Source organism: Geotrypetes seraphini, chromosome 2 (assembly GCF_902459505.1).
Source record: "Geotrypetes seraphini chromosome 2, aGeoSer1.1, whole genome shotgun sequence".
Lineage (NCBI taxonomy): Eukaryota > Metazoa > Chordata > Amphibia > Gymnophiona > Dermophiidae > Geotrypetes > Geotrypetes seraphini.
In genome coordinates this window covers 477,574,618-477,587,065 of record NC_047085.1, presented here as the reverse complement: position 1 = coordinate 477,587,065, position 12,448 = coordinate 477,574,618, and the positions used below count along the sequence as shown (strand labels likewise).

The window sequence follows — 12,448 nt, the reverse complement described above, 5'->3', positions numbered from 1 at the left end:
AGATTTCTTAGTGCTTTAAAGTTAAACTCCTTGGATGATTTCCAGGTCTCATACATCTTAGAGCCAGTAGAGTAGGATCATATCATGGAGATAGCCTTACAGTACCACTCCACCTTCTCAAGGAATAAGTTTAATTCCTTTTGGCACAAGACATGCCTTTAACTGACAGCAACAGGCCACAAACTACCTAAGCATTAGTGCTGGTAGTTGTGCCATTGAAGGAAATGGGTGTTAAGAAGTCTCGTATCCAATCCTCCTCATGCTGTAGATTTTTGTGAACAATCCACAAGTTATATAGCTAGTGGAGTTTGTGAGGAAAAACATGGGTGGGAAGATGACAACTGCTGCTGAGGCAAACCTTGTGGATGGAAAATGGGATGCTTTGGGTATGGGGAATGGAATGGGGTGAGCCAAAAGCACCATGGCTCCAACAGGTTTTTGCCTCTCACAGCATCAGCAATCAAGGAGATCAGAGCAGGAAAACAGGAACAGAGCTTGATTTGTTCATCCATTGCAAGCGAAAATATATTCTATTGCCCCTGACTTTGAAATTTAGACATTGCCTCTCCAACTTAAGGCTTAGTCACCTGGTAGAAAAAAAAATATATATTTTGTTGTCTTAACACCCCCTAAACCCCCCCCTCAAAAAAACAACAACATTTGTTTTAAACATGATGTCCTGTTATGTTCCTATCTTGTTTTGAGTACTTTATAGTCACAGGAGGGCTTATGTTTTGCTCTTATAAAATATCTATTCTTTCTCCACTTCTTACTCGTTCCACAAAAGTGGAAATTTTTGACAGCTCTCTGGACTTGAGAGTTTCTGGTTTACAGCTTGTATTTTCCTTTGATATGTGTTTTAACAGTTTGGATTGCTGTATAAAATTTATGCAGAGCTGCATAATGCTCCCTCCCGTGAGCTCTGTTCCTTGGGTAAGTCATGTGGCCCTTCGGTATGTGGTAGAATGGACAAGCATGAAATAAAAAAAAATAGCCACTATACTTTCTTAACATGGCTCAGGATTTTACTAATTAGGGATTGATTGATAAGATAAGGACTTAATCCAAGAGCAGAGGAGAAGGTTTAATGAGTGGCTATATAAAATCACAATTGGATAAACCAGAACACAAACCAGGTAGACAAATACAGGATAATATATTGATCTGAAAAAAATGTGTGTTGTGCTATGGTCACTGGAAACAGGAGAAGAGCAGGCATTCTCTCAGGGCACTAGAATTAATAGATAAGCTCTTTTGAAGGCCGGAGAAGATAAACCAGGAGTTGTAGCTTAGTTTTATGAAGTTCCATTGTTTCAATGTAAGCCCAGTCTGGTCTTGGGGTATTACTCCAGAGCCCTGTGGCAAATAAGGTTTGACCTGGTCGCTGTAGAGATGGACTTTTTACTACAGAGATTACATTCTAGGGGATGCTCCCTCTCCTTTTTTTGCAGATGCATATATGATTAAATAAATTTTAGTAAACTTTCATTTAAAGGTTTTAGATTAGGTTTTAGATTAGAATATAATTACCTCAAAAATGTACTGGAAGATTTATATAGGAAAAAGTAGATTTTTGGGAGTGGGTTGGCCACTCCCCTTCTTTGTCTCAGTGTAAGAGGATCTCTCAGTGCACCCTGCAAAATCACTCAGTAACATGGGAGCAGCAGTTTGACTTTTAAGGGATTGATTTAAAGCTGTGTGTATGGATAATTTTCCTTTGTAAGTATATTGCAATATTTTTTCTTTATTTCTCCTGTATTTTTATAAATGATGTGAGTTAGTATTAGAATGTAACTTTTAGAAATCCTTGTGTGAGGGGAAAGACACTCCCCTAATATGCATGCAAAAACCTTATATGGTATTAAATATTCTTCACCAATGATATGCAGGTAGAGGAGTGTCCTCATATTAGGTATGCATGTACTTGTCGACTTACGACCTATTCAAGTTACGACTGTTTGACTTTACAATGCATTTACTACAGTTTCTCCCGCCAATGTTAGCAGCCCCACATTCCCAAGTCTCGCTACTCAGCAGTAATAATATAAAGAGGAGGAGGCGCCACAACGAATGTTCACCACAAAGGGATTGTGCTGTGCTTGACTTAGAAAGTAAGAAAATGTTGATAAAATATTACTTTAAGATGATTACAATATCATTACCCAGTCTGATACAGTATTCTTATCTTAGTCTAACATAGGCCGACTTACATCCTGATCAACTTACGACCTGTCAGTCGGAACCAATTACAGTCTTAAGTCGACGAGTACCTGTATATAAGTAAACATAGTAGAATAGAATTTTGAGACCATTTATTCAGAATATCTGCATTTACACTTTCTGACTGAAATGCGTCTCCATTATACAAATGCCTTTTGAAACAAAGAGTATTCTGTTAATTTTTAATAAACAATATTTGATTGGAAATATTTGTACAATTATCATTATTCCAGTGCATCTATGAGCAGGGTAGAAACATAACTCTGTTCAGTAAGTCCATCCTATCCATACCTTTCTCCTCCATTGCCAACTTCAGACTCTGTCCCTTCTATCTTGCTGCGCCGTATGCCTGGAACAGACTGCCTGAGTCATTACGTCAAATCTCCATCTCTACCAGTATTCAAATCCTAGCTGAAAGCTCATTTTTTTGAGGCTGCTTTTAACTCCCACTCACCATAGGATATCTATGTCCATATTACCATTCTCTCTGAGGGAAACTCCCCAACCCCTATATGTCCTGTTTGTCTAAAGTAGAATATAAGCTCTTCTGAGCAGGGACCATCTATTGCATGTTAAATGCACATTTACACCTTTTAGCACTTTAGAAATGATAAATAGTAGTATACATAGTTCCGAATTTACATTCCCATGAAGTAACTGAACATCTGGCTAATTGGTTGTGATGATACAGGCTTTTTTCATTGAAAATATAGCCTAAAACATAAGTCATATTGTTTCATTTCATCTCTTAACAGAAAACATTTTATAAGATGTTCAGGGCACTCTGAAACAGGTAGGGAGTTCTGATTCCTAAAATGAATCTCTAATGTGAACATCACTGTCGAGCAAAAAGCTCACATTTTTTGCTCTACTACTTGCTTTTTCTGAGACAGACATTGCTATTTGCTCATTTGTTTTACCCTATCTAGCAGCTTCTTGGGTGTGCTAGAATACAGGTGGATGTATACCCTGTAATCTATATATTTTGAATGTGCACCTCCTTTGTGTTCTTAATGCATTCTGTGGCTATTCAAACACTTCAGAAAATTTTAATTTTTCTTTAGGTTTTAATGCTGACACTACAGAATGATCCCCCAACATTAGAGACTGGTGTACAAGACAAAGAAATGCTGAAAAAGTATGGAAAGTCATTTAGGAAAATGATTTCATCTTGCCTACAGAAGGACCCTGAAAAGAGGTACAGAAAAATCCAGACTACTGCGCTTTTAAAAAGGTTTAATTATGAACTTCTTTTTTGCCTAGTAGTGAAAACACTTTTTTTTTTACTGCATCAATGCAGTAAACCAATATACTTACCTCTCTTTTCTCTTAAAACAAATATCTCAAGGTTAGAGGAGAGGTGGCCTAGTGGTTAGAGCTACTTTCTCAGCACCCTAAGGTGGTGAGTCCAATCCCAGTCTGCTCCCTGTGACCCTGGGCAAGTCACTTAATCCTCCTTTGCCCCAGGTACCACAGTTAGATTGTGAGCCTACTTAGAGTACCTGATTACTAATCAATATATTGTAAATCTCGTTGGATGAATCTCTTCATGAAAAGGTGGTTAATAAATCCCAATAAATAAATAAATACAAACAGTTTTTTATAGCTTCCAATTCCCCCCCTCTAATTTTGGTTCAGTGTCTAGTGGATTGTTTTTGTGGTTTTATTTATTTTATTGGGATTTATTAACTGCCACTTTAGATTCAAACAATTTTTATTCATGCAAACATCATCGAATACAACAAATACAACATCAAAGCACATCAATAATGCATCAACTTTTATAATATAATATATATAATAGAAGACAAATTCCAATTTCAATAAACCCCCACTTTATCTATATGTGTTTGCCACTTTATGAAGATATTCACCCAAAGCAGTTTACAGTTCATTGAATAATAATCAGGTACTCCTAAATATTTTCCCTATCCCAGCAAGTTCACAATCTAACTGTTGTGCCTGGGGCAATGGACTTGCCAAGTGTCACAAGGAGCAGGCAGGAACTCTAAACACTAGGCCACCCATTTCACTTTGTTTATGCCTTCTGAGAGGCCTCTTGTGATTCCTCCTTTTAATTTATAAAATATTGAAGAAAATACTTTGATATCTTTTTACCATTTGTTCTTATGATGGCAAGAAGAAAGCCAGCTATTAGTCTATTAGTTTATTTCCTGAAGGCCAGTAATTTTTGGAGAGTACAAATTATTTACATAATTGCATAAGTTAACATTTGATGGAGCCTGGACCAGAGCTATATATGTAAATCTCTGAAAACTAACAATTCATCCCAGCTAAAGTAAAACGCATCTTCTCCATAGCATCCAGCTCTGCAATTATTTGTCCTGTCGTGCCTTGACTGCTGCTTCCAAACAGTCTACCACCACACTGACCGTTCTCCATGCTGTGCCCCCATATGCTGCAAATGTACTCAGGTTACTCTGCAAACTGTATCAGTTGAAGCTTGCATGTAGCACTTGCCAGTCTGAGTCAACAAACAGCTGAAGAAATTATCTGCCTCTGTGGCACTGTTCTGTGGTCTGTGAAGCTCCTCTTCATTTCATTTTTTTTAAATGCTGAGCTCAAAGGTTTGTCACTTAATGAACTTTTGAGCTTCTTTCAACTGTTTTCTGGTCCTTTTTGGTTTGGCACTACATAGATCTGCTTAGTTATATTTTTGTTCATCTGTTTTTGTTTATTTCTCTTTTTGGGCTTGGCTTAGCTCATTGAGGACATCAGATGGCCTTTGAAAAGAAATCAAATGACTGACAAAAAAGTTATTTTTCAATGGCTGACCCAGAAAGAGAGCCATTAGTGTTTTGCAAGTGGTCCCAGTTCAATTGTGTAATGTCTCAAGGCCACAGCATGTCATGTGCCTGGGGAGCAAACACAAGTTTTCAAAATGAAGCTGCTGAGAGCAGATTGGACGTCTAAAGCTGGTAGAGAAGACTTTGGTCAGATAAGACAAATTCTTTGGCATCAGAGCATTGGAATCCAAAGACCTAGGAACTGCACCAGGTGCTGGTGGTACATTGACATTGATAAAACATCTTGTCATAGAGTAAAGGCTTGATGGCAGTTGTGTGGATTTAACAAAGGGGCTGTTTTTGAAAAAGCAGTGGGCAAAACATGTTGAACAGGAGCTCTCTGAGTGAAAGCACGAGAGCCAATTAATTGAGCTTAATCATATATAAGAATTTAGAAGTTTAAAGGATTTCAAAGAAATTTAGAGCTATAGTAAATTATAAATTATTTATAATAAGAACCGATGAATATGCCTCACAAAGCTTTGGTTAATAAGATGGTTGAGTGTAGAGTGGTGTTGCTGAGGTTCAATGATTTATAAAATTGGTGTTGATACTTGTGGAATATTTATTGAAATCATATTGGTAAAAACATCGACATTTATGGAAGTGAGCAGCAAGGACGCACATCAATCTCTACCTCCTCCCATCCAATGAAAATAAAGGATTGTGATAGATAGATTTCTGAGTATTCAGTAGATTCATGGGACAAAGGCAAAGAAGAATTGGACATCTGTGTTTCTAGGAGCAGGAAAATGAGCCAAAGCCGCACATTCTCTTAAAACCCACAGAGAAGGCACTCTTAAGACTACATGGGGGATTATGATAGCTTCTAGGGGCTCAAGGAGGACCACGAGGTAGGTATCCCATCATGTTTGCTTGCAATGCAGTTTTGACATTTGAAGATTTTGAGGGGAGCAGCTGCAGTTTAGTTAACAGCGATGCATTTACCATTGGACAGAATCGGGCTATATGAGACAGACAGGTTACTTATGATCTTACAATATCCTCATAATGTGGCTGGCTATTCATAACAATGTGGTTAGAAACCTTTACTTAATATTGGTTTGATACTTAAATAGCTATTCTTTGAAGCTGTTATTAAAAACATTTTTATTGTTTGAATAATATCTTAGTACTAGTACTGCTGCAAAGCAGAAAGTTAGTTTAGTGATAAATACGCAGTTGACAACTGAGTTGATGTCGTATTTTTACCACCTCTTTGACATTTAACTGTTTCAGCTTCTGTATTGCACCCCATTCTTCTAGGCCCCTCCCTTTACTTCTTCCATGTACCCCCCTTCTAATTTCCCTCTTCCTCTTTGAAATGTCACCTTGAGCTTGAATAGGTTTGTGAGACTCACAAAGATTAGATTAGATTAGATTTTAGGAACAAACTTAAGTAAGAATGTCAGACTAGAAGCAGTGCTGAAGTATGGCTGTTAATATTGCAACTAGTGGGAGATGGTCTTCGATTGATGATGTGCTTACACACTGGCAAAAAGGCTGCTTTGAAAAGAGACAGCTCATCTGGCCACCAAGGTCTTGGAAATTTAGCAGTGTGCAAGAATACCACATCAGCAATTAGACTTGAAGATTTGCATATTATTGAAGCTTTATGATGTAATGAGAAGCTAAGAAAAAAACAGTGCAGATGCAACAAACGTGATCTGGTGAATTAAGAAGCCTTCAAAGACCATCTCGTCCATCTTGTCCATCTTTTTGATGCTGCTACCAGTGATGCATTAGTCACAGTGAAAATCGAAGAAGACAGACCATTTCTAATCATGCAGAGGCAAGGTGTTTTGTCATGCAGTATGACCGGCATTGACACTGTACTTGCAAGAAGGAGGATAGAAAGGGGTGCAAGAAGAACAATTTAGTAAGTTTGCAGCCAAAGTAGAGGCAGAAAATGTCATTGTCGGTAGTTCCACATGGCCAACTGCTATTTTTCTCCTTCCGACTAGTGAATTATATGATTACAAGAATATAGCTGAAGTTGACTCTGACCATTCAAATTCAGATGCTTGTTTTAAAGTCAACAGAACCCCTTGTTCCTGTTTTCAGTCAAAACGGCCAAAGGTGAACATCCAGATCATGTTAATTTGCCAGACAGGGATGCCACATTTGCCAAAGCAGTTGGCCATAATGTAAACAAAATGACATTATGAAAAAGTTTACTCCGATGTTCACGGTGCAAAAACCATGAGGAGGCAGCCACTCTGAAGGATGAATTCCTTGACAAAACAGAAAATCCTGGAGATTGCTGGAAGTAAACATATGGTTGACTGAATTACTGTACTTGTCACTGGCAACGGAGAAGAGAGGTTAGTTGGAGTTGTAAAAATTGGCCATGGAACTGGCAAACAGCAAGCTGAAGCCTGTGTTACAGTACTGGATTAATGGAGTCTTTGGAGACGAGTCCAGGGACTGTTTCATACCACTGCGAGCAATAAATAGTGCATGCACTTTCATTGAATTATCAGTAGGACAAGAGAGAGCATGGCTTACCTATCAACATCATATGATGGAACTGATGCTTGAAAGTGTCTTTGTCCAATTATTTGGAGTTTGGGAAGGACCAGATGTTGTAGTGTTCAAAAGATTTCAGCAAAATTGGCCATACATAGTCCGGGATTTATATGAGGTTGCTGTGGATGATATGTTTGATGTGAACACATCTGTCCTTTGAAAATAAATTGCAACTTTCTGCAGAACAGCCTTGAATGCATCACATCCAAGAGAAGATTTTACAAGGAGCTTCTTGAGCTCTCTTTAATTTTTCTTGGTGGCTGCCCAGATACAGAAAAAGCAAAGTCATTATTTTGAGCACCTGGGGCCTTTCACCATGTACGATCAATTGCGAAGTCCATCTACAGTATTAAGAGATTTCTGTTCTAGCAGCAGTTTTCTCTTACTGCCAAAGAAAGGCAGAGCATCAAAGCACCTGTTCTGTAAAAGCACCACTCAATGACTTGCTTCTACTTTTAGAACTGTAGAACTATCCGAACAAGGCTGTTGCCAAGGCTGCATCAACATTCACCAGGCATCTATGGTACTTGTCAGAAATTTTGGCTGGTCTGGCTATTTTTAATGATAGAATAAACAATGAAGTAAAGTTCAAGATGGTGGCAAACCTTCAGCTTCCACAAGTTTGGTGAAACATCTCGACTGCCCTCCTGAGTCGCTCTGTCCCATCGGCCTATCATTATGCATCACAAAAGAGAACTTGTTTTTTTGATGTTCTTGACACAAATAGACAAGAAAAGGCACAACAATTTCTGGTTAACGATCCTGCAAACTGGAGAGATGATCTAAGCTACCAGTGTTTGATGCAGTCAGCATCATCAATGATAGTAGTCAATGACTCAGCTGAAAGAGCAAATTGCCTTAATGCAGCAGTATAATTCAAGTCTCACAAAGGTGTCAGGTCAAAACCGTGGAAGACAAAGGCATGTGCCGACAACTGAGCGCAGCGTGGAGGCGCGCGCCAAAGAAAATAACTGTTTTTAGGGGCTCCGACAGGGGGTGTGGGGGGGAACCCCCCCACTTTACTTTATAATAATAATAATAATAATAATAATAACTTTATTTTTCTATACCGCCATAGTCAGGTGACTTCTAGGCGGTTCACACTGTAAGAAGGCTGGACATTCAGCGAATAACAAGGTCACAATACAATACAATAAGTCAACATACAATACAAGACAAAACAATGCGATCTGTATTAAGTAAAGTGGGGGGGCTCCCCAACAAAACCCCCCGTCAGAGCCCCTAAAAACTGTCATTTTCTTCGGCGCGCACCTCCGTCTTGCGCTCAGTTGTCGGCGCGCGCCTTTGTCTTCCGCGGTTTTGTCTATGAACCCTCAAAGAATGAGGAGCAGAAGCAGTTCCTCTGCCTTGTTGCTCAGCACAGAAAAACCTATTTAACTTGCTCCAAAGCCACACTGATGAATGCTGATTGAATGTAGGACTACCATTCATCATTTGCACATACCAAACATTTAGTATTTACTGTGGAATAATGACATTAGTTACCAGTCATCATTGAACATTGAACAATGCATAATAAATCATTAGTCAACAAGCATATTTTTCAACTGTAAATAACTTCTTTCCATGTGCATTTGCTCACAATTCAAATTTAGTTTTAATATAAAATCTATACTTGCATTTAATGTATTAAAAATTGTTGAGCAACCTCTAAATGTTTACCAAAAGGCTTATAATTTAGCACAAGTAACAGTGGCTAGACAGAGAACAAAAATAGACTTGTGGAGGTCATGTCCCATAAACTTGGCTTTTTTTGACGACCCTAAAGTGCATGAAATCTGTATCAAGTTTGTCATGCAGAGGATGATTTCATCTGTTTGAGGAAGTTCAACAACTTGAATTAATTCAAATACCTCATTCTACTAATTCTTGTTTTCACAGTAGGATGACTGCAAAGCAAGAAGTAGTTGGGGGCTGTTTGGAAAGTCCTGTGGAAATGCAGTGGATGCTTAATGTTGTTGATTACATACAGGGTAATGTCATTTATTTTAACTTGTTAATGCTAATTAAAAACAATAGTAACAGTCAATTTCTTTTTTTAGGCCAACAGCAGCAGAGCTTTTGAAACACAAATTTTTCCAGAAAGCAAAAGTAAGAGCATAACAATTTTTCACTGTTTAAAAGGACTGTAAAACAGAATCCAAAATTCTCCTTATTTTCTGAAGGGATTGCTCTCTCTTCATAATCTTAAAAGGCTTATTGTTTAATCAAATGAAAGCAGCTGTCTACTTAGATGTTAAGACCAAAACAGATTTTGGTTTAGCTCACATTGAATAAAGGTGTCCTACTACTTTTTGGAGAATTAATTTCATAGTTCACTGCTGAGCAATAGTCTTTGAAAATCTTCACTAATAGAAGGTGTTATGTGATTATTTGATATCAACATCTGTACTTAGATTCAGACTTGCTTACCAAACTTGAGCTTTCTGTATCAGGGCATGCATCAGGCCCTCACTGTATGATTTTACCAGTCAGGTAAAAATAACCTTAAAACAGGAAAAGTCTTATTTTAAATAGGACTCAATACCTCTGTGATTCTGTATGTCATTTGGCTAGAATAATATAGAAATCCTTGGGATCTCCTCTGATTTTTCCCTTGCCCTTTTTTTTTAATTGAGCCTGACTTTAGAGCAGTCCTGGTTGTAGCACTAATTTGTTCTGGTGCATGTAGATTTGTTAATACAACTATACAAAAATGATGTAAGTGCTGATCATTGTGCAACATGAACCCACACTAAAGCACAAAATTAACTGGGATGTCTATATTTTCTTTTAAGACATAAAGGAGACCTTAGTGACCACAGTAAAGACCCATGTTTTGTCTTTTCAAATGGGGCCTAGTATCTTTCATTAGTCTCACTGAAAAACTCTATTTTTATAGTTTAGTATAATACTTTGAATTGTCAATGTCCCAATGAATTTATTCATAAACTTATTCATCACTATCACTGCTGAAAAATTCAACGAAAATAATCAAGCAGAACAAAAAAATCATCTTCAAAAAAGGGCACTTAAAATTCCCAACGGGGACCGCCGCTGTTTCACACAACTTCATGTTGGCTTCTTCAGGGCTTTATATTGTAGTTGCCCATCTTTTTGATCACCTGTATAGTTCTGGGTGGATTTCTATGGTTTTTGCCCTAGAAGCAACTTTGGATGGAGTCGGTGTCAGTAAAAATGTACCAACTGTAATTTGAGCTTCAAAATAACTTTTACCATATGTTATAACTTCAGTTTTTATCATTTGATACTTTTAAATCTACAGTCATGTGAAAAAATTAGGACACCCCATGAAATATTCAGTTCTTTCTTAAGAAATGTTTATATATCGATGAAACAAAAGATATCCACAAAAATATGTATTCTAACTGAGGAATAAATTAGGACACCCTACACCTTAATAGCTAGTGTTACCCCCTTTGGCTGAAATTACTGCAGCGAGACGTTTCTTGTAGTCCTCTACCAGTCTTTGACATTGGTCTGAGGAAAGTTTGGCCCACTCCTCAATGCAGAATTCTTTCAGCTGTGAGATGTTTTAGGGGTTTCTTGCATGTACAGCCTGTTTCAAATCACCCCACAGCTTCTCAATGGGATTAAGATCAGGACTTTGACTCAGTCACTCTAAGACTCTCCATTTCTTAGTTTTCATTGTCATGCTGCAGGGTCCAGTTCCGCTTCAGCTTTAATTTTCTTACAGATGGTCTCACGTGTTCCTCAAGCACCCTCTGATACACGATAGAATTCATGGTGGATTCTGTGATGGTGAGCTGACCAGGTCATGCTGCAGCAAAGCATCCTCAAACTATGACACTTCCACCTCCATGCTTCACAGTTGGTATGAGGTTCTTTTCCTGGAATACTGTATTTGGTGTATGCCAAACATGGTCTTTTCTGGTGTCCAGATAATTCAATTTTAGACTCATCTGTCCATAGCACACTATTCCAGAAGAGAAGTCCTGGTGTTTGTCTGCATCCTGTCTGGCAAACTTCAGCCTGGCCTTGATGGAGCAAAGGTTTCTTCCTTGCACACCTCCCATGCAAGTTAAATTTGTGCAGTCTCTGATTGTAGAGGCATTCACTTTCACATCAACAGTAGCAAGAGCCTGCTACTGACATTTTAGGGTTTATGGAGACGTCTTTTAGCATCTTGCGGTCTGCTCTGGGGGTCAACTTGCTTGGACGGTCAGACCTGGGCATGTTGGCAGTTGTTTTGGAAAGTCCTCCACTTGTATACTATTTTCTGGACTGTGGAATGGCTAATGTCATATTCTTTCGAGATCTTTTTAAATCCCTTGCCAGACTTAAAAGCGGCTACAGTCTTCTTTCTGAAGGCCTCAGAAGCTCTTTTGATCTCACCATGGTGTTCTCTCACCTCCTTCAAAATGCTGAGTAATGATGTTCTAATCATGTGCACCTGATGTGATACACCTGTGCGTGATTTGAGCCACTTTTAAGTGGGAGGATATGTGGGGGTGTCCTAATTTATTCCTCAGTTAGAATACACATTTTTGTGAATATTTTTTGTTTCATGAGCTAATCAAGGAAAATTTTTGTTTCCCTGCAATGACATTATTTTTATTTATCTCTGGAAAAGAAAGTTTGACATCGATATGTGAACATTTCTTAAAAAAGAACTGAATATTTCATGGGGTGTCCTAATTTTTTCACATGACTGTAGGTCAAAATTATAGATAAAATGCTGGTAAATATAATTTAGATTTACCAGTACTTTTAGATGGGAACAAAGTTTAAAGCCCATTGTCAGTAACTGGAGCTGAAGTCAGACAGTAGAAAAATAGAAGTTAGAGTCAGTGTGATGTACCGACTCCACAGCCCTGGTTTAAATGAATATGGTGGAATAGACCAAAAAT

At 38.1% G+C, this 12,448-nt stretch overlaps 1 protein-coding gene across 3 annotated transcripts in view; it reads left to right on the top strand.

The window, feature by feature from the left end:
- The window catches only part of OXSR1 (oxidative stress responsive kinase 1), a 119,084-nt gene that overhangs the window by 49,783 nt on the left and 56,853 nt on the right, over positions 1-12,448 (top strand). For all 3 annotated transcript variants that reach the window (XM_033931728.1, XM_033931727.1, XM_033931729.1), the window contains exons 8-9: positions 3,285-3,418; positions 9,620-9,668. In XM_033931728.1, the coding sequence (XP_033787619.1) occupies positions 3,285-3,418; positions 9,620-9,668 (183 nt within the window). The remainder of the gene's footprint in view (positions 1-3,284; positions 3,419-9,619; positions 9,669-12,448) is intronic.